At 42.6% G+C, this 23,458-nt stretch overlaps 1 protein-coding gene across 1 annotated transcript in view; it reads right to left on the bottom strand.

Annotated features, from left to right (window-relative positions):
* Nucleotides 1–200: 200 nt before the first annotated feature.
* LOC144486864 (TSC22 domain family protein 2-like) overlaps nucleotides 201–23,458 on the bottom strand; it is an 83,494-nt gene continuing 60,236 nt past the window's right edge. The window contains exons 3-4 of the mRNA XM_078204890.1: nucleotides 5,670–5,721; nucleotides 201–1,982 (exon numbers count right to left, since the gene is read on the bottom strand). Coding sequence (XP_078061016.1) covers nucleotides 1,707–1,982; nucleotides 5,670–5,721 — 328 coding nt within the window. The 3' untranslated portion in view covers nucleotides 201–1,706. The remainder of the gene's footprint in view (nucleotides 1,983–5,669; nucleotides 5,722–23,458) is intronic.

Here is a 23,458-nt window from a genome sequence, read left to right on the forward strand (position 1 = left end):
GTCATGCTAGATTGCCCCCTTAGTGTCAGAGGGGACTAGCTAGGATAAATACAAGGGGTTAATGGGGATAGGGCCTGGGTGGTATCGTGGTCGGTGCAGACTCGATGGGCTGAATGGCCTCTTTCTGCACTGTATGATTCTATGAAATATGCTGCAGCATCGCACGCTTCAATTCAAACACTCAGGACAAATAGCACATCTGAATCGGCACGTTGCATTTATTTAAATACAATAAAATCTGCAATGTAACAAAACTTTATGCATATGAAATTCAAAACACCATTTAGATGAACAAAAGATGGCTCACTCCATTTTTTTCTGACTAGCATTTAACACTAGCTTGAATCCAACAGCTGTTTTTTTTTTAATAGTTTTAATTGGACATTGTTCACAGACTTAAACTTGTTACAGTAAGAGTGCTCAGTAAAAACATGAGGTAAGAAACTGGTTTGATACAGGGGGTCATGCAGAACATGCGAAGAGTGTAAAAGGAAACAACGGCTTGTTAAAGCTTGAAAGAAGGGAAAAAAGGTAAATTAAAAATAACGTCTACAGAACAGCCGTACAAAATAAATGAATTCAGATACACAGCTTAGCTTCTTTGGTTACAAAGTAGGTTGAACAATTTCACAGCTTTTTATTATTCCTCCGCCCCTCCCTCCCCCCCCTACCCCGCGCCCCCCCCCCCCCCCCCCCCCAAAAACACACTTCGGAGGGGGGAAAAAAAGTTTTAAAAAAAGAAAATGTAAAGAAAATCATGGCAATTCTTTTTTTTTCTCTCCAGATCAAGAAAATCAGTAACAGAAATGAGGACAGTTTCATCTTTCTTCATCAAAAAAAAAGCCCAAATATTCTTTCAAATTGTTAGTCACAAATGTCCGATGCCTACTTGTACATGTCTGCTATGTTCTTCCTTATAATACTTACACTCTGTACAAAATTTACATTCAAACCAGGATTCGACTATTGCAGAAGAAAATCCCCATGGTAAAACTGCCATTTAGTGTTAGAACTCTTTAAGCCAGGATTTCTTTTTTTTTTTTAATTTTATTATTGCCTATATTTTCTTTAAACTAATATATGCAATCCCAACTATCACTTGCTTTTACCAGTAATCTTATAATCTTTAATTTCAAACTTACAAAAAAAAAGATTCTATGACATTGTCCATTTACATATGAAAATAGCAGCCCTGTAATAAATAAAAACAAACAGTAAATGAAAATTCATGTATGCAAAAAGTTGCTAGAATGGTGGCTCTTTTCAGACAGAGCTGCTAACTAGGTCTTAATGTTAGACAGGCACAACGACCCAGAGATTCCTATTTCTCATATATATATATATTTTATATATATATATGTGTGTATGTGTAAATATATATATGATACATATATATAGAAAACCTTGATAAGCCATTAAGATGTAAGTACCCACTTGTCCATAAATCTGATGAAAATCAGCTTTTCTCCTACGAGATACAAATCCTTCAACCACTTTTCTTCGTGCAGTCACACACTTGCGGATGCCCAACTGTGACATCGCACGTAGAAAGCTCTTGCAGATGATTGTCTAATACTGAGAAGGCCAAAGAGCAAAAAACACATTTAAGCACGGCTATTTGCTGTTCAATGTAGAGTGGTAAGAACACCAGTGGCACACAGATTTTATTTTCTGAAGATTTCTTTTCCTATGCAGGCGAGCAATTTTCATGCAGAAGGGACATTAGGCTGCGGTGGAGGCTGTGTCTGTTGTGCGCTCTGTTGATGTTGTGCTACTGCTGTCGGCTGCTGCGTTTGTGAAGTGCTACTGGGGTTGGTCACCTGGCTCTGAAGCTGAGACAGCTGGTCATTGTTCGCTAGTGACTTCAACAGTGAATTCTCTCGCTCTAGTATACAGTTCTTTTCAATCAACTCTTTGATCTGCTCCTTCAAGACTTCCACTTCTTCTCTCACTGCATACATTAGATGGCTTTTCACTAAATCCTGCAATTAAAAAACAAATATAATCAATGACTTGCATTTTCAAACAGATTTCACACTGGTCTGTAATCCTTCACTGCCTCATTCACCCAGTCTGTTAACAAGAGAAAATGTGAAGTGAAGCCTGGAATGCTTTTTGTTCCAAGTACCTCGTTATAGAGCAAAGAAATAGGTTCAAAATAAAATTATATTTTCTTTGATGGGAATACCAATTTCCTTGCCAGCATGGAAACACATTCCGCCTGACACCAATGGTTGCTAGGCACCTCTGATAACCTGAATTACAGGAGCAGCTCCAGTGTTGGAAACAGGGAGCAGACTTCAAACTAGTTGCCTGTCCACAAGGTAATTATTTGCAGTCTTTTAAACACTGAGAACCAGGAGTGAGGTTGCTCAGGGCTGGCATTCGATCAGCTAGCAGGGAGGTTGCTCTGTTCAAGTATCTCCACGCCGGGTAGATGGGCAACTTATGCAGAGACAGTTCCCTGCTACAAAACATCTTTCAAATGTGCCCCAAAAATTTGCATATCATAAAATGAGATATTCCAAGGCACTCTGAATCATAATTCCATTGGTAATAGCTGCATTTCTGTTTTACCAGGAGAGTACAAAATAAAGAATAGCGATAGTTGGAAATGCAAACAAGGATGGCCCAGTGGTTAGCACTGCTGCCTCACAGCTCCAAGGACCCGGGTTCAATTCTGGCCTCAGGTGACTGTGTGGAGTTTGCACGTTCTCCCCATGTCTGCGTGGATTTCCTCCGGGTGCTCCGATTCCCTCTCACAGTCCAAAGATGTGGAGGTTAGGTGGTTTGGGCCATGCTAAATTGCCCCTTAGTGTCCAAAGTTGTGTAGGTTCGGGTGGATTAGCCATGGCAAATGCGCAGGGTTACGGGGATAGGGCGGGCGGAGGGACCTGACTTTCGGGAAGTCGGTGCAAACTCGATGGGCTGAATGGTCTCCTGCATTGTATGGATTCGATGGGTGGGGGTGATGGGGGGTGGGGCCGACTACCAACACCTGTAAAACACCACAGCAAACTATGTGCAATACATCTTTACAGCACATGGGGCTGTTCAATCCATCGTGCCTCACTATTCCGTTGGAGCAATCCTAAACTGATCTCACTTCCCTGCAGCCCTGTATCTTTCCCTGCTTCAAATACATGTCCCTTTTTCCCGTAAAAGTTGAAATAGATTCTGCTTCAACTGCTCCACAGGGTAAAGCAATCCATCAATCGATAGCTATGTCTAAAAGAAAAAATGGATTGTTCTTGTTCTTTGGATAAAGAATTGCCCCAAACCTGTACATAAAGACTGGGCGGCACGGTAGCACAGTGGTTAGCACTGCTGCTTCACAGCTCCAGGGACCTGGGTTCGATTCCCGGCTTGGGTGACTGTCTGTGTGGAGTTTGCACATTCTCCTCGTGTCTGCGTGGGTTTCCTCCGGGTGCTCCGGTTTCCTCCCACAGTCCAAAGATGTGCGGGTTAGGTTGATTGGCCATGCTAAAATTGCCCCTTAGTGTCCTGAGATGTGTAGGTTAGAGGGATTAGTGGGTAAATATATGGGGGTAGGGCCTGGGTGGGATTGTGGTCGGTGCAGACTCGATGGGCCGAAGGGCCTCTTTCTGTACTGTAGGGTTTCTATGATTTCTAAAAGATGAAGAAACTGCAATGTCTGCCCACGGAAGCATTTAGGAATATGCTCTGATTGCAGAGTTTGCTCGCCATATATTAAGTTGATCTTTCTCTATACCTGAGCTACGACTGTAACACTGCATTCTGCACTCTCCTTTCCTTCTCCACTAAGCACTCTACGAACGGTATGCTGTGTCTGTAGAGTGCGCATGAAACCATATTTTCCACTGTATCCCAATACATGTGACAATAATAAATCAAATCACATCATATCCAGACTTACTTTAAGTCAGGAAATATTTTGAGGGATAGTTCAGCACTTAGTGCTTGGGCTAATCTATAATGGAGCTGCTATTTATATTTTATGGGGCTTAAAAAGTCCAGAAAAGAATAAAACACCTTACAGTGGGGAACTAGCCAATCAAAAGTCAGCAGTTAAAGATCGCTCATCACGAGAGCTTGTAATTAATTAATTCATTTGGTCAACAGAACACAACGCTATTGAGATATGCTCTTGACTACACAAGAGATTACTTTTACTAGATTTAGATAGTCAAATGGGATGCATGTAGGGTGTTGCTAATACTGTCCACGTGAGGAAGACACAGGTTCTATATGGCTTGGTTTGCAGCAAGTTAACTGTTGATTTCAGTTGGGTTGGCAACAAATGTGCAACAAATGACTGTGGCATGAACAGAGAGAAGAGGGGCACTTTGATGTTATACCAGGTTAGAGAATTAAACTGGAGGATGAGTCAATTTCAGGGGAAGCCCACGGTAGCACAGTGGTTAGCACTGCTGCTTCACAGCTCCAGGGTCCCGGGTTCGATTCCGGCTTGAGTCACTGTCTGTGTGGAGTTTGCACATTCTCCTCGTGTCTGCGTGGGTTTCCTCCGGGTGCTCCGGTTTCCTCCCACAGTCCAAAGATGTGCGGGTTAGGTTGATTGGCCTTGCTGAAATTGCCCCTTAGTGTCCTGGGATGCGTAGATTAGAGGGATTAGCGGGTAAAATATGGAGGGATATAGGGGTAGGGCGTGGGTGGGATTGTGGTCGGTGCAGACTCGATGGGCCGAATGGCCTCTTTCTGTACTGTAGGGTTTCTATGATTTCTATGATTTGGAAAGGTTTTTTTTAAAAAATGACTACATTGAATGGCAAGCTTGCAGTAGACCAGGGAGGGTTCAGGGCAACATGCATTTTGGAGATCAATAAATTCCCAGATTCTTTTATCACATGTTAATTCAGAAGGAAAAGAATTCCCAATCCCCCCCCCCCACCCCCCCCCCCCCCCCCCCCCCCCCAAGATCAGGTGAATGCACGTCATATCCATGACAGGCTCACTATTTATGACACAATGCCACCTCAAACGCAAAGCGGTTAGCACTGCTGGCTCACAGCACCAGGGACCGGAGTTCAATTCCGGCCTCGAGTGGCTGTTTGTGTGGAGTTTGTACCTTCTCATGTCTGCGTGGGTTTCCTCTGGGTGCTCCAGTTTCATCCCACAGTCCAAAAGATGCGTGCGTTAGGTTGATTGGCCATGCTAAATTGCCCCTTAGCGTCAGGGGGAATAGCATGGTAAACACATGGGTTACAGGGATAGGGCCTGGGTAGGATTGTTGTTGGTGCAAGTTTGATGGGCCGAATGGCCTCCTGCAGCACTGTCGGGATTCTATGAAAGCATCCTTGAGCTCAATTGAACAGGAAAAAAAAACTAAAGCTCTAAAATTTAGAATTTTAGTTTGGCTCATCCGAGGTTACACCTAGTAACATGGCTAACACTTTTACTATAGTTCAGCTAAAATGCTCTCCATCAAATCTTACACATCATAACTATTAATGAAACAGCCTTGGATTTATTTATCGATTGCTATATCAACTTGACTTACTCCACCTTTTGGCAAGTTAATTTTACCTTAGATGTGTAACAGATTGGACATGCAAGTCACACTTGGATATTTGTATTGCAAATAATTAATACAGGAATAATCGCGGGAAATTTTGCATCATCAACTTGAACAGGAAACAAACTGAATATCAAGGGACCATTTCACTTACCATTGCCTGTTCTATTTTGTTGTCGATAGCTACCACACTGGCTCCTGAAGCACTGTAACAGAAACAAGGGGCTGCATAAATTACAAAGTACAACACTTCTGGAAGCTTCTGAACGAAGACCCCAAAAGATTGACTGGGTGTAACGTATAAAAGCTAGACACTGGTAAAACTTATCACTTCACACCTCCTCAGACCTCAGTGGCTGCACATACCGGGATACAAAATACACAACCGTCTATTCACCTAAAAGTGAAGCAACCAGCATCTGGAGTCAAATAACCACAAAATTTAGCTCAATAGAATTGGAAATCGAGATTTAATGCCAGTTTCCCCCAAAAATGACAGCTCTAACTTTAATCAAACTGCACTGTATTAGGGGCGGCACGGTGCTTAGTACTGATGCCTCACAGCTCCAGGGACCTGGGTTCGATTCCTGGCTTGGGTCACTGTCTGTCTGTGTGGAGTTTGCACATTCTCCCTGTGTCTGCGTGGGTTTCCTCCGGGTGCTCTGGTTTCCTTCCGCACTCCAAAGATGTCTGGATTAGGTTGATTGGCCATGCTAAATTGCCCCTTAGTGTCCTGGGAAGCGTAGGTTAGAGGGATTAGCGGGGTAAATATGGGGAGTTACGTGGATGAAGCCTGGGTGGGATCGTTGTTGGTGCAGACTCGATGGGTCGAATGGCCTCCTTCTGCACTGCAGCGATTCTATAATCTAATCTAGTTATCAAGTTCCAGGAATCGACGACTTTCTTTTAGTTTTCTTTTTGGGAGGTGGAGTGTAAAAGGAAGGAAGTCTGGTTACAACCTCACAGAGCATTGGTGAGACAGCACCTAGAGTACTCTGTACAGCTTTGGCCTCATCACATAACTTACATTGGAAGCAGTTTAGAGAAAGGGTTCACCAAGCTGTTTCCTGGAATAATGGGAGGATGTCTTATGAGGTAAGATTGAGAAGGTTGGGCCGATATACATTGGAGTTTAGAAAAAATTAACAATGATCTTATTGAGACATAAAAGATTCTGAAGGGGATGAATAGGGTAGATGCTGAGAGGATGTTTCCTCTCTCAGGGCAATCTAGAAGTAGGGGATACAATTTAAAAATAAAGGGTCTCCCATTTATGATCTCCCAGAGGACCATCCATGTTTGGAATTCTCTTCAACAGAGAACAGTGGTGGCGAGATTACTGAATGCTTTCAAAGTGGAGTTATACAGATTTTTGGTATATGAGGGAGGCAAGGGTTATGGGGAAGAGGCTCTTATGACCTGACATTCCAGACACATTTCAACACAACATGTTAATATGCAATACTGTCCAAAACTTGCAGAGTCTGTATTTAAAAATGTACAACAGACATTTTTTCCTGTGGAGTAGCATTTAAGAAACAATAAACCCACTGTATTTGGCAACACAAACTTTGATTGATCTGTTTTGAATTCATCAGAATCCAATTTGTTTTGAATTCATCAGAATCCAATGGCCTCAGCACTATGCTGGACACATCTTTCCGCACTCGGGTTGAGAAATGCACAGAAGGACAGTTCCCAGTAATTTAGTGGGAGCAACTCAGTAGACATAGAGCAATGTTAGAGCAACCTGTCATAACAAAGACTGAATTACAACAAAACAAATGCCTTGATTATTCATTTGCATGAAAACAAAACACTGGACAAGATTTCAACAAGTTCAAACTGAAGAGAAAATGTGTTTTTGGATCTTAGCATGACCGGCTCTTGACACAGTGCTCTCATAACCCACAACACCCACATGCAAACTTACCATACTGAGGAAGCTGGTGGCTGGGAACACTTCCTTTTTTCTGATTTTAAAAACTTACCGAATTGTCACAAGTTGTGCATTTGCACCGGCACCCACTAAACACAATATGACAAATGGGAGCCACATGTTTAAAGACATTTCACTCTCGTGCTAATTTCTTTCCCCATCCCGACCAAGTCTAAGAGATACAGAAGTACAATACATCGCAACACTGCCTGATGAACCAATTCACATGTTTTAATACAGCCTGTCTACACCATTCTTGGATCTTATACGCGGGCATTCCAGTCATGCATTCTGGACAAGCATTACATTTAGAAATTCTCCAGTTTAAATTTAATGCCGGGGGGAGGGGGAGGGGCTCATTCGTGATATATTTTGAATCTTCTACTCAAGAGGAGGTTTATTGTGGCATCAATGCAATGATCACTGGTTTTCTTATATTGCCGGATCATGGTGCACCGTTTACCAGATAAAGTAACTCTGGAAGGCATTGAAAACATGTTGAATGTTCCAGAGGTGTTCATATTACAGTGTACTATTCCAATTATATGTTCAATCATTAAAAAACTTCTGAACGCAGTTTGTCTCAATACAACGTGCTGCCTGAGAGAGGCTGGATAACGCTGGCACGGTTTGGCTTTATTTAGTGGTTCATCACCACTTTCTCAGAGGCAATTAGGAATGGGCAATGAAAGTGGACCCAACCGGCAACACAAACATCCTGAGAAAAGACCCCCACCCCACACATCATCCAAAACCTAGGATCAACAAGGACAGGTATAGGGCAGCATGGACAAGTTGGGCCGAAGGGCTTGTTTCTGTGCTGTAAACCTCTATGATTCTAGGAGGTATAGCGAAAAGGGCAGTTGCTCAGGAGTGATCAAGCATGTCCCCAAATTGTAGAAAGTTTTCAAAAACAAACATTTAAGATTAGTCACACTGTACCGGACATCCTATGATAAAGCCTGCATGTTATACAGAGACTCATTGCAAAAACATTCCATATAATTAAGTGTACACAGTGTAATGCAGGAAATACACAAAGCATCATTTACAACTGGTCAGGTGATTTGCAAAGAACTAAAGGTGACTGGGGTGGTGGTGGTTTGGGGGGGCGGGAGAAGTGGGGTAAAGAGTTATACAGCAAATTGATTCAATAATGACTTTCAAAAAGGAATCAATTAATTGCAGTGGAAGATCTAAATAAATGTGGTAACAGAATTGGAGAATGGGACTATTTGGAGTTCTTTCAAACAGTTGACATGGTGGACCGATTGGCCTCGTTCTGTGCTCTTATACATTCTATGATTTTACAACCATGTCTTAGAGGTCAAGAGGGAAAGTGTTAGCTTGGGCACCAAAGTTGCTTGGATAATGACATGGGATCTTTCAACACCCACTTAAGCCACCAGAGGAAGCAGATTGGACCATTGTGTTAACATATCTCCAGATTACCATGTGGAAGGGACCTGGAAGCAGGCTGGCAGGTCATCTCCTTGACCACGGAATGAGGAATGCCACATTCCGAACAGGGAAGCAAAAAACAAGCTATTTCACAAATCACAGGGCACATTTGGCAGAAATATTGGTAGCGATCTGCATTACTTTAAATTCAAATATTAGGGTGCTGAAAGTTGTATATTTTTAAAAGTCTCTAAAATCTAATCTTTAAGCCAATTTGCAGCTAATTCACCCAGACTAACAGCTGCAAAACTCATTTCACTTTGCACTGAAAAGTGAGATCAGAATCGCAAAGCGTTTTCCATTCACCCGCTACACTAAAAATAAAATACATCTGTCAAACAGCAGTTGCAATGCACTGAGTTTGTCTGGCTCCTCTGGGCAAACTACCCCACAGTTCACCAGATACCCAATTCAATACCATGAACTAATTAATCAGTTGCAGGTTTAACCCAGTAAGAGAGGAGCATTGAATAAGTGTGAGTGGAATGGTTCAAGAGGCACCTGAATGTGCACAGTTGCCGTTAATTTGTGCAACTGACACTCAATGATAACACCGGCAAAAATTACTTGCATAAAGCTTGATGATAAACAAGGTTTTTTTTTCCCCTTTCATGGGATGTTGGTGTCACTGGCTAGTCGAGCAGCTGTTGCCCATTCTCACTTCCCTCAGGGAGATGGTAGTGAGTCACCTTATTGACCCTCTGCAGTCCATATGCTGTAGATAAACCCAGCATTGTTAGAAAGGGAGTTCCAGGATTTTGACCCAGCGACGCTGAAGGAATGACAGATATAGCTCCAAGTCAGGATGGTGTGGGGCTTGGAGGGGAACATGCAAGTAAGTGGAGCTCCCATATATCTGCTGCCCTGCTCCTGCTCGGTGGTAGAGGTTGTGGATTCAGAAAGTGCTGAATCTTTCTGAATCCTTGGTGAGTTGCTGCAGTGCATCTTGTAGATGGTACACACAGCAGCACCATGTTGGGTGGTGGGATAGGGTGCCAATCAATTTGACTGTTTTGCTTTGGATGGTATCAAATTTCTGAGTGTTGTTGGAATTACACTCATCCAGTCAAGTGGAAAGTATTCCATCACACTCCTGACTTGTGCCTTATTGATGGCGGACTGGCTTTGGGGAGTCAGGAGGCAAGTTATTCACCTCTGGGAAAAATCCCAGCCTCTGATCTACTCTTGTAGTAACAGCCTGGGAAAAGAAAAATTAAAATATCCCAAAACAAGTGTGGAGAAGCCCTTCTGGATCAGTAGCATGTGCCTGATTCAAGTTGAAGTACAACTCTCGTGTGTGGTTACAGTCAGCATTGCAAACCCTCTCAATATTCCCCCCTCAAACTGACTGATGTCCACAAATTATCAACCAACCGACACAAGAACAGCTTCTTCCCTGCTGCCAGATTTTTCACAGAATACTAGAGCAGAAGAGGCCCACCGAGTCTGCACCGGTTCATGAAAGGCCCTGACCTGCCCACCTAATTCCACTTGCCAGCATTTGACCCATAGCCTTGAATGTTATGACGTGCCAAGTACTCTCATCCAGGTACTTTTTTTAAAGGATGTGAGGCATCCCGCTACCACCACCCTCCCAGGCAGTGCATTCCAGACGGTAACCACCCTCTGGGTAAAAAAGATTTTCCTCAAATCCCCCCTAAACCTCCCACCCCTCACTTTTAACTTGTGCCTCCTCGTAACTGACCCTTCAACTAAGGGGAACAGCTGCTCCCTATCCACCCTGTCCATGCTCCTCATAATCTTGAACGCCTCAATCAGGTCGTGCCTCAGTCTTCTCTGCTCCAGAGAAAAACAACCCAAGTCTATCCAACCTCTCTTTATAACTTAAATGTTCCATCCCAGGTAGCATCCTGGTAAATCTCCTCTGCATCCCCTCCAGTCCGTTCACATCCTTCCTATAATGTGGTGACCAGAACTGCACACAGTACTCCAGCTGTGGCCTCACCAAAGTTCTATACAATTCCATCATGACCTCTCTGCTTTTGTAATCTATACCCCGATTGATAAAGACGAGTGTGCCATGTGCCTTTTTCACCACCCTATTAACCTGCCCTTCCTCCTTCAGAGATCTTTTGAATCGTCCTATCACATATTAAGCCGATCTTTCTCTTCACCCTATCTGTAACTGCAATAATATATTCTGCACCTGCTCCTTTCCTTCTCCCCATGTCCTCTATGAATGGCACGTTTGTCTGTATAGCACTCAAGAAACAATACTTTTCACTGTATCCCAGTACATGTGACAATGATAAATCAAATCAATTCAAGTCAATACTTCTTGGCCCTTTCTCATTTCAACCATTCTGTTCCTTTGTGTCACTGCTACCTTCAGCATTTACCATGTGAATGGCAACTCTCCTCCACTGCGGTCTTTGCTCCTGTTGCTAATTTTAAATCTGCTTTTCCTCATTTCTTACTCCACTGTCTCTGTGGTTTGAATCAGCAATGGGAACCTCGCCTGGAATTGGAAGGACACAACCTGTACGATGCTGCCTCTGCATCTGACTATTTTTGACAAAACTGCTTTGTTAGGAGGCGAGCTAGCCATGTAGGAAGCGTCAAGCAAACCTTTGGCTTGTATCTAAAACACTGGCCTGCACTGAGATTTTCTAACCTTGTACGCAAGTATATACAGCAATCTGATTTTTCTGCACCGACTTGCATTGAAATCAGCTCAAGGTTGGATTGATAGTGAGGTAAATGTAAAATATAATTAACTTTTTCCTTCCAAGTTTAATGGCAGCCACTAATGGAACTTGTCACCCAATACGGAGCACCAATACAGCAAATCACTCCAGAACATCTATGGGAAATTCATTTCAATTTTCTTCTGTTCACATTCCATTTCCTCAGATTGAATTAGCACAAAACATTACAACTTCGTAACCATTTTCTACACATTTTCCTTCATCTGGTAAAGCCTGTGTGCTCGGCTATTAGGAAGCTCCTCCTGAATCTGTGGACCTGTTCAAATGACAACAGAAGTACAGCCAGTACTGAAACCTCGCTAAATTGAACTACCTTGCTAATCCTGAACTTCTGAAATGAAACGCTTCAACGATCGCAAACTGGAATCTTAAAACATTTATTTAGAGTAGTAGATACTCAAAGGCTCTTTTATGAACAAGTCACAACAATTACCATCCTGACAGCAAATATCCCCATTAAAAAAAACTTACAAAAACTTACCTTACCATCCCCATTTTATTTCTGTGTGAATTACGACGTCGGTATGGCATTTTTATTAGCATGGGTAACTGATGCTCAAACTCCAACTTGAGCACGCAGTAAATGTTGTCTGCTGATATATACCACACACATCCTGTTGCTGAAGCCGGAAGCACCACAAATCAAAAACGGCACTGTCATAACCAGCAAGTAGAGACAAAGTCAGGTATTATATTTGCATTGGCACTGATGACGAGACACCAGAAACCACCACGCAGACTAGATCATTACCACATCGCACCTGGCACCATCCAGTAAGACATGCGAAAAGCGATATTCATCTACACACAAGTAATTTCCGTCACCATCACAAAACAGGTCCAACTGGTTGCCATTTAAAAAGTTAAAAGCATATATAGTTACTTTAAAGAAAAAATGGTTTCATATCCTCTTGAGGTTTAATGTCTAAATTTATACCCAACCTTCCCCAGGTGACTCCAGTACCACAACCAGCACGAAATGTTACACAATTATCGATCAAGTGGTTGTACTTAGTCAAAATCTCCTGTAATGACCCCTATGAAAAGCAGGCTATTCACAATTATTGTTTCCTCCCCCTTCCAAATTATAATGCAATTAGCAAAATAAGTCAAAATGTGTTGCTGGACAAGCTTTCGGTCATAACTGGCCATGAGCAATTTGCACAGATCACTGATAGACACATGCATGAAATTAAGGTCAAAAGCCTTTGTAAATTGAAAATAGAAAAAGCACTTGTATTTATAAAGCATCTCTTACTGCCTCAGGATGGCCCAGTGCCTCTCAAACCGTGACATATTTTTTGAAGGGCACAGCAGCCAGTTTTGAAGTTCCCTCAAAGAGCAAAGAAATCTTAAGTGGCAGTGGGAGAAGGATAAATGTTGACAGGACAACACAAGAACTCCTTTCTCTGAATAGTGCTGTGGCATCGTTTAGGCCCGAGAAGCCATGTCTAAGTAAAAGATGGCACCGCCAACACTGCCTCAGTCCTATGAGCGGGTCAGATAAGGTACTTGTGTCTCCAAAGGGGGCTTGAGCCTACAACCTTCTGCCTCAGAGGGGAGAGTGCTATCATTGTGTCAAGGCTGGTATTGAAGTGGAATTTCCCCAGCTGTACTCTCACCCCGATTGGTATCTCCCATTAACTTCGTCATTACAGTATGTAGCTCTCAGAAATGTGTCAACAAACCTGTGAAATTTAGAATAGAAGACTCTTTTGTAAGAAAGTGTTTAACTGAAAATAAAACTATACATACAGACACTCAGGAAGAAAAGGATTCAGAGTTGGGCTGTTGGAGGACCAAATTAAACCAGCACATGAAAAAGTGGGGTTTTAAAGAAATTCATCAGTCATATTTTAACACAGTGGTTCCATTTACACCTTATTGGCCACTGCCAATAGGGTAACTTGTTTTGGAGTGCCTACTTCCACACTGACTCACATCTCCTCCGCCAGTCCTGTGGACTTTTCTTGCGCCTTGCCTCACAGCCATAACTCAGTTGGTAATGTCCTCATCTCTGAGTTTTGCGTTTGTGGGTTCAAGTCCCATTCTGGAGACTTGAGCACAGAGAACAAGGCCGACACTTCTGTGCTAGTACTGAGGGAGTGCTCAAATTCAGAGGGGCTATCGCTTGGATGAAGCTCTGAGCTGGAGCCCTGTCTGCCTTCTCAGGTTGATGCAAACGATTCCATCTTACTAGTTTGAAGAACAGCGGGGAGTTAATTCGGTATTCCGGCCAATTTCATCCCACAAGCAACAACACAGCACAGATTATCTGGCTATCACATAGTTGTTTATTGGAGCTTCCTATGCACAAATTGGCTGCCATATTTCCTACATCACAATGGTACATATGTACTCTGTTGACTGTAAAGCACTTTTGAACATTTGCTGGTCATTAAAGATGCTATAAAAGTCTTTAAGTTTTTCTTTTTCCATTACTGTTGCTAAGGGTGACCTAAAACATGCTGATGTGACCAAAGCAAATGACAATGCTCACCCTGCATGGAATAAAAATTCTTGACTTTATATGCAGTTTTCTGCCAGTCAGGAACTAAATTATAAATATGGTTATACACTATAAAGTTGAGGCTATAACAGGAAAACATAAATGTGGAAGTTAAACCAGGTGGGATAAAGTTATTATGTAGATCAAAATAGGTGGAATATATTCTAAGTTTAGTACAAATACATCTAACATTTATATTGTCAATAACATAGACAAACTTCCCAAAACAGCTCAAGACGTGCAAGGTGACTGTCAAGATGAAGGAGGCAACAACGGTCTGAAATCTGCTGCAGCCAACATTCACCATCATTACTCTGTGAAACTGTCATCAACTTCTGGTGATTAATTAAATACAAAAATCCAGAAGTTGCTGCAGTGGTTTCAAGCTCCTCCACAGGATGTGCTGTTGGAAATTCTCACAAATGAGCTGCATGGTGGCACAGTGGTTAGCACTGCTACCTCACAGTGCCGGGGACCCAGGTTCAATTCCGGCCTTGGGTCACTGTGTGGAGTTTGTACGCTCTCTTTGTCTGTGTGGGTTTCCTCCGAGTGCTCCAGTTTCCTCCCACACTCCAAGATGTGCAGATTAGGTGGATTGGTCACGCTAAATTGTCCCTTAGTGTCCCAAGATGTGTAGGTTAGGGGGATGAGCGGGGTAAATACTTGGGGTTGTGGGGAACAGGTCTGGGTGGGACTTCCCCTTAGTGTCAGGGGGATTACGTGAGTTATAAGGATAGGGCCTGGGTGGGATTGTTATCGGTGCAGACTTGATAGGCCGAATGGCCTCCTTCTGTGCTGTAGGGATTCTATGAAATGAAAATCAACTTGAAATCACCGATTTGATATGAACTTCGACTTTTTACGCTAAAATTATGCCTCATCAAATGAGATGAAATGGAGTCTTTAAACAGTGTACCCAAGACATAATTACAGCTGAAAACTGCTCTAGCAGTGAAAAGTTTATATTTGTGGAATGTCAAATTTTGCAACTGTATCATACGTTTCCATATCTTAAAATAAAAGATTTTCAGAACATTCATTTATTATATTTAATCTTCTACCTTAACCCCATGTCCCAATCTTTATTTTGCTTCCTGTAAAGTGATTAAAGACAAAACCTGCTATTTACTTCCTGGTTTTCTGTCTGTGAGAATCTGTCAATGTGGCTGGCTGCTTTGCCCATTTGATGACACTATTACCACTGGATTTCAGAAATCCCCAATAGATGGCACCTGAGTGAAATTAACACTGGGAAAATTGAAATTCAAGAACCGAAGAGATTGCTGGAACTTGGTGGCTGCTGTCTTTGAGGTCAGTGGCAAACTAACTTTGCTAATTGCGAAATCCGGGCCGTTAAAAGGCAGAAGAACATGCATTTATATGGTGCCTTTTACATCCTCAGGTTGGCCCAGCACCCCCCAGACAATTAAGTACTTTTTGGAGTGTACCAGCAGCCAGTTTTGTACACAGCAAGCTTCCACATACAGCAATGAGGAAAATGACCAGGTAATCTGCAAGTGGGATCGGATGAGAGATAAATGTTGACAGGACAATGCAAGAATCTTTGATAAAGGCAAAATATTGCAGATGCTGGAATCTGAAACAAAAACAGAAAATGCTGGAAAATCTCAGCAGGTTTGGCAGCATCTGTGGAGAGAGTATAGAGGCAATGTTTCGAGTCTGGATAACCCTTTGTCCTTAGCTCTGACGAAGGGTCAGGTCATCCTGACTCGAAACGTTGGCTCTATACTCTCTCCACAGATGCCGAGGCCTGCTGAGATTCTCCAGCATTTTCTGCAAGAATCTTTGAATGGTGCAGTGACATCTTTTAAGTCTGAGAAGCCAGAGGGGATCTTGGTTTAATGCCTCAAAAGAAAAGATGGTGCCTCAGGCATTTCCTCAGTAACCTAACATTATACATGTGTGTTTCTGGAGGAAACCTCTGGGACCACAATCTTGTGACTCAGCAGAGAGCTGATACCGAGATGGAATTTCCCCAGCTGTACTTTCGCAGTTCAGTTTTTTCCATTCATTCAAGTAGCTTTCTGTACTATGATAGAATTGTCAACACGGTGAGAAAGAATTTAACTCTTTAAAATAGGCCATGTTAAAGCAGACTGCTCAGGGGAAAAAATGTTCAGTGTTGGGCTGAAAAGCTGGGTCAAAGAGGTGACTTTTTTTTAAAGGAGAGTCTTAAAGGAGAGGAAGGCAGATAAATTAACAGCTTGGAGAGTGAACTCCAGAGTGTAGGCCTAGGGGTGGATGGAAAAGGCAAGTCAACAACTTTGAGTACTGTAGTGAATGAAGGGCCAAAAGCTAGTTATTGGTTTGTAAATGTGGCTGAAAGTAATAATACAACAAAGTATATTTATACAGCACCTTTAACTTGGGAGCATTATAAAACAAAGTATGAGCGCAAGCTATATAAAAAGGATGACCAAAAGCTTGGTCAGAGGTTCATTTTAAGGACTGTAATTTGCAGCATTGTATGCCAATTAAAAATATAAAATGTCTTGCACGACATTTAAAAATGATAATTGAGCCTAATACTGTCTTTGAAGCCTGTAGATGGCAGTGGGAAAGCAACATTTTGTGACTTAAGTACAAGAGGCCAACTACTGCTACGTGCCAACCCTACTGCACCAACCCAGAAATCTCTCATTTATCCTCAATGATGTTTTCAACACTTTGTGCCTCCACTGTCTTTATTCCTTTAACTCCCCAAACCTGAAAGTTATAGAGCGCTGTGCTTTCTCGCAGTTTCTGTGCTATTTCCTAAAATCAATTAAAAATATTACACAAACTAAGAATGTATACCTTGGAATTTAGAATATCACAGGATGATTTGTTCAACATTTCCAAGATATTAAAGGGAAACAAGAGGTAGGGAGTAACATTTTGTTGGTTTGGGAGTCTAGGACTAGGGGACATTGATCTAACTCCAGTCGATAAGTTTTTAAGAGTTAGGAAGATATTTATGTGTAGAGGGAAGAAGTTTGGAACTATCCTCCGCAAGTGGCAATTGATGAAAGGCCAATTGTTCATTTCAATCTGACAGTAATAAGATTTTGTTAACCAAGGATATTAAAATTTATGAGACAAAGACAAATATATGAAATATGCTCACAAGTTGGTCATGATCTCACCGAATGATAGAAAAACAGGCTTGATGGCTAAATGGCTTCCTGTACACTCCTCCCGTCATTGTATTCAGACACCTTGATAGTGCCCCTTTCTTAATCATGCAATTACATGTCATTTCCTATTCTGGCTTCACAAGACTTTAAAATTCTTTGGGGGTTGTGTGTAATTGGGAAAGTGGAGCTGAAGCAGAAATGAGCCGCCATTATACTGGAAGGCAGAGCGGGCTGAATGGACTGACATAGGTCTGCTCCTGCTCCCAGCTGTTATGTTCCTACTCTCTATCTTCCATTAAGTCTTCAAATACTGTGCATCCACATTGGACTGCCCATGATGCGACAGTTGAATGCTTTAAATTAAAATTTGACTACATAGGCAGAAATTATTTTTGAGATTTACAGAACTAACCATACTATCTATCCGGTTTCCACCAGGTTAGCATCCACAAACATCACCTAGTGGCAGTGTAAAGTAGTACCTGAAGAACTGCAAGAAGCCTACAGGCTTTTTAAAAACACAAGGCCTCAAAACAAAATTCAACGATTGGATTCAACTTCCACAGGCTTGTTCGACTAGACTGATTCTAGAAACTGAGGGGAAAGGTGTGGTGGGCACAGTAGTTAGCACTGCTGCCTCACGGCAACAAGGGATCCGGGTTCGATTCCCGGCTTGGGTTACTGTCTGTGCGGAGTTTGCATGTTCTCCCCATGTCTGCGTGGGTTTCCTTGGGTGCTCCGGTTTCCTCCCACAGTCTGAAAGACATGCTGGTTAGATGCACTGACCTGAACAGGCGCCCGAGTGTGGCGACTAGGGGAACTTCACAGTAACTTCATTGCAGTGTTAGTGTAAATCCTACTTGTGACCAATAAAACATAACTTTAACTTTATTGAGACAATAACTCTTTGGAATTTAGAAGAATGAGGGGTGATCTCACTGAAACATTTAAAATTCTGAGGACTTGATAGGGTGGATGCCAAGAGACTGTTCCTCTGCCTGGAGAGTCCAGAATAGAATCATAGAATCCTATATTGCAGGAGAAGGCTATTCAACCCATCGAGTCTGCACCGACCACAACCCCACCCAGGCCCTATCCCCACAACACCATGTCTACCCTAGTTAGTCTCCCTGATACGAAGAGGCAATTTAGCATGGCCAATCCACCTAACCTGCATCCAAAACTAGGGCTCATTATCTCAGGATGAGATGAGCTTGGTCATTTGGTTCAGAGACAAAAATAAATTTCTTTACTCAGAGGGTTGCGAATCTTTGGATTTCTCTACCTCGGAGGGCTGTGGATGCTTAATTGCTGAGTACGAGAATGATAGACGTTTGGATACTAAGGGGATTGAGGAATAGCGGGATACGGTAGAAAAGTCAAGTCGATGCAGAAATTCAGCCGTGATCTTATTGAATGGTGAAGCAGCCTCAAAGGGCCACATGGCCTACTTCCAGTTCTTGCATTCTGCAGAAAACAGACTGCAGTGAATAGGTTATGAGGAGTATCATGCACACATCATACTAATGTGCAGCTAGAACCCAAGAAACAGCACACTCAAATTGTTATATTTTCCTTCAGATGACTTATCCTGCCGTACAACCCGGGCATATCAGACTCATCTTTACGCAAACATCTCAATCTTACCGAACACCTGCATTTTCAATGTTGTACACTGGATTTTGTAAAATTTACTTTTTCTAAATTGATATTTACCCAAACCCAGGATTAGCATTTATTTTGTCTCTCTGAGCTGAACAAGAAGCAACTGTGCCTTAGGGAGTGAAAACAAAATAATAAACCACAATTAAAAATAAACTCAGTCAGGAACACATTTTTCTCTGCACTCGCAAACCATGGACTGGAATTAGCACAATTTATATGAACCAGAAACCGCAAGGTTGATGAATTATTCTAGTCAACCCAGATCAATTTAGGATAATCACCAGGAAATCAAATAGGGAAGGAGCAGGAACTCCATTACTTAGATAATTGAGAAAATGAAACTCTACAAGAGCGGTTGAACCAGACAGCAGAGAGGCATTTAAATGGAGGCCAGACAATGAGGGAGAAGGGAATAGAGTGAATAGATGAGGAAAGAGGAGGCTCGTAAGAAGCATAAAAGCCTGCGTGAACTGGTTGGGCTGAATGCCTTATTCCACGCTGTATATCCTGTGTAATCAATCCCATGTATGTGAACCTGCTAGCTTAACAATTTCTGATAAAGTAAAATATGGGTTGCTGTAACATATTGGCACGCTTAACATGATGTGTCACAGCTGGTGGGATTTAGGATCTTGCCAAACCATTTACTCGTGATTGCACCTATGGCATCAGGGGAACTGCCACACACAGGCAATGTACTTTCCCATAAGGACAGAAATGCTCAGTCACACAAACAACTAGAAACCTCCCAGGGGTTGGATATGGTCCACCAGGGCTTCAAATTTAACATTCTTATCCTCAACAAATCCCTCCCATCTTTGTAACCTGCAGCTCAACAACACGGGGAACTCTGACTCAGCGAATTTAAATTTAAGAGAATATGCAAGCCCAGCGTTCTTTCAACTCTTGACCTCTTGCACATCGCCACTTTCTTCAACCCCCACTCCCCCGCCTCATTGCTGACCGAACCTTCAACTGTCTGAGCCCCAGATTCTGGTATCCCATCTCAAACATCTTTGGTTTTCCACTTCTTTCTCCTCCTTTTATACAACGCTCAAAACCTGTTTGACCAGCGGTCACCTGTCCTAACATCTCCTTCCTTTGCTCGGCAGCAATTTTGGTTTGATCATGTCCTCTGAAACACATTGGGTTGTTTTACTACATTGCTCGGTTATAAAAGCATGTTTTAGTTGTACAGAATATCCCATGGTTTCCTTCTACACTGCAGGGATTCTCTAAAACAACAGATATTTATATAGCACCTTTAACATGAAGCCTACCAAGGCATTATAAACCAAGGTCGCTAGGGGATTGTCACAGTAGCTTCATTGCAGTGTTCAGTGTAAGCCTACTTGTGACTAATAAACTTTTAAACATAAGGCGATGTTAGGTCAGAGGACGAAAGGTTTGGTCAAAGGAGGTTTCAAAGCATGTCTTAAAGGAGGAAAATGAGACGGCCGTTGAGAGGTTCAGAGGAAGGTATTCCAGAGATCCTGTCCTTGGCAACTGAAGGACAGCCACCAAAGATGGAGACATTAATATCGGGAATGCTTCCAAGGAGCACAGATATCTCGGAGGGTTTTGGGACTGGAAGCAGATTTTAGGAGGGTGGTGGGGTCACGGAGGGAGTTGAAAACAAGGATGAGAATTTTAAAATCAAGATGTTGCTTGACCAGGAACCATTTTAGATTAATGAGCACAGGAATGATAGGTGAACAGGAATTGGTGCGAGTTAAGGCCTCGAGTATCTTGAGTTTACAGAGGGTATAATGTGGATCATCAGCCAGGAGTAAACGGGAACAGCAAATTGAGAGATAACATGGGCATGAATGAGGGTTTCAGCAGATGAGCGGAGACAGGAGTGACGTCAAATAAGCTGTGGAAATAGGTGATAGTGTAATTATGTGGTCAGTTTCAAACAGACTGGCTTAATCTCAGACTGCTACCAGGGAGACGGATGCAGTTGATAGAAAATGGAGTTTGAAGCTGGGACGGTAAACTTAACAGCCATCCCAATATTGGAGGAACTTTCTGCTCATCCACTACTGGATGTTGGATAACCAGTCTGATCGTTCAGCAGCAGTGAAGGATTCAACTGAGGTTCTTCTTATTTTTGCTTTCATGGGATTAGGGGGTTGGTGGCATTGGCTAGGCCAGCATTAATTGCTATCGCTAATTGTTCTCAAGAAGGTGGTGTGAGCCGTCTTCTTGAACCGCTGCAGTCTATGTGGTGTAGGTATACCCACAGTGCTGTTAGGGAGCGAGTTCCAAGATTTTGTCCCAGTGCTATGCTTCCAAATAGTGTGAGACGTGGAGGCAAACTTGCAGGTGGTGGTGTTCCAATTCATTTCCTCCCCTTGTCCTTCTAGGTGGATCAGGAGTCATGGGGTTAGAAGATGTTGAAGGAGCCTTGAGGAGTTGCTGCGGTTCATTTTGCCACCATTATGTACTGGAATTCTTTGAGGATGTAACCAGTAGAGCTAATGCGGGGGAGCCAGTGGATGTGGTTTATTTGGACTTTCAGAAGGTTTTTGTAAAATTTCAATTTGATTTGTCATATGTATTGGTTTACAGTGAAAAGTATTGTTCCCTGCGCACTATACAGACAAAGCATACCATTCATAGAGAAGGAAATGAGTGCAGAATTTAGTGTTACAGGGTGTAGGGTGTAGAGAAAGATCAACTTAATGTGAGGTAGGTCCATTCAAAAGTCTGATGACAGCAGGGAAGAAGCTGTTCTTGAGTCGGTTGGTATTAGCTCTTTTCATGATTTAGCTGAGGGAACAAAATGTAATATTTCCAAATTTCCAGATGACACAAAAATTGGGTGCAGAGATGCTTCAATGTGAATCAGACCAGCTGAGTGAGCAAATGCAAGGCAGATGCAATATAATGTTGATAAATATGAGGTTATCCACTTTGGTTATCTACAGGAAGACAGATTATCCAAATAGCAATAAATTAAGAGCAGGGGATGTGCAACGAGACCTGGGTTTCCTTGTGCACCAGTTGCTGAAGGTGAGCATGCAGGTAAAGCAGGTAGTAAAGAAGCTAAATGGTATGTTGGCCTTCATAGCGAGAGGATTCGAGTACAGGAGCAGCAGTGTCTTACTTCAATTATACAGGGCTTTGGTGAGGCCACACCTGGGATATGGTTTGCAGTTTTAGTCTCCTCATCTGAGGAAGGATATTCTTGCTTATAGGAGGAGTGGAGAGAAGCTTTACCAGAACATTTTATGTTTTTAAGAAGCAGTTAGATGTAGCTCTTGGGGCAAAGGAGATCAAAGGATATGGAGGAAGGCAGGATCAGGCCATTGAGTTGGATGATCAGATGACAAATAATAGAGGATCATGGGAAGATCCTTGGGGGACACCAGAGGTAATAATGCAGGAACAGGAAGAGAAGCCAATGCGAGTGAAACTCTGGCCATGATCAGAGATATAATGGAACCAGGTGAGAGCAGTCCCACCCATGTGGGTGAATGAAGAGGTGCTGGAGGATGGTGTGGTCAACTGTGTCTACACACAGGTGGGGAATGTTGAGGAGGGATAGCTTACCATTATCACAGTCATATAGGATGTAAAGTAACTCTGAGGGGAAAAATTTCAGTACCATGGCAGGAATAGAAACCTGACTGGAGAGATTCAAACATGGGGCGCCAGGAAAGATGGACATGTATTGAGAAGCAACAACATCTTCACGGACTTTGGGACTGGGGGATTGGAGAGTTTGTGTTAGTTTGTGATCAAAGGTTATTTAAGTGTGGTGATAAAAGGTAGATATAAAAGTAGTTCTAAATTTTGCATGGCCCAAGGACTAACAGGGGAGACAGGAGCACACATTTCTTTTAGGGATAAGATTGCCTACTCAGGCACTACACAGTAAACCTCAGTCAAGATTGAAAGTTAGTGGAATACTTGCATTTCGCAACACCTTGCCTTTCAACCATTCCCTAATGGTAACAACCAACTGGAAATCTGAACTAATAACAGAAATTGCTGGAAAAACTCAGCAGGTCTGGCAGCATCAATAGAGAGAGAACAGAGCTAACGTTTCGAGTCGAATATGACTTCTTCAGAATCCGCTGAGGTTTTCCAGAACTTTGCTTTTATTCCAGTTGAGGATCTAGGCAACACCATGACAAGACTGCAGCAATCCAAGGAGAAGAGCCATCACCACCTTCTCATGCAACCATGGTTGGTTATAAATGAAGCCTCAACAGTGTCATTCCTATTCCAAGCCAACTGTGATTTCCTTTCCAGCTTAGACAGTTGCAGGTCAGCCAATTGTCAATAAACCTAAAACCACATTAATGCATAACACTTACTGAAAAGGCCTCAGAACATTCTTTTTCAAATTCAAGATTGGAGCGATGCTAGCTAGGCCACATGGTTAGTTGTCCCTAGATGTTAAGCCTTCTCCATGGATCGCAGCACTGAACCATAGAATCCCTACAGTGCAGGAGGCGGCTATTTGCCCATCGAGCCTGCACTGACAACAAT

The sequence above is a fragment of the Mustelus asterias genome, chromosome 3 (genome assembly GCF_964213995.1).
Source record: "Mustelus asterias chromosome 3, sMusAst1.hap1.1, whole genome shotgun sequence".
In the NCBI taxonomy this organism is placed as follows: Eukaryota; Metazoa; Chordata; class Chondrichthyes; order Carcharhiniformes; family Triakidae; genus Mustelus; species Mustelus asterias.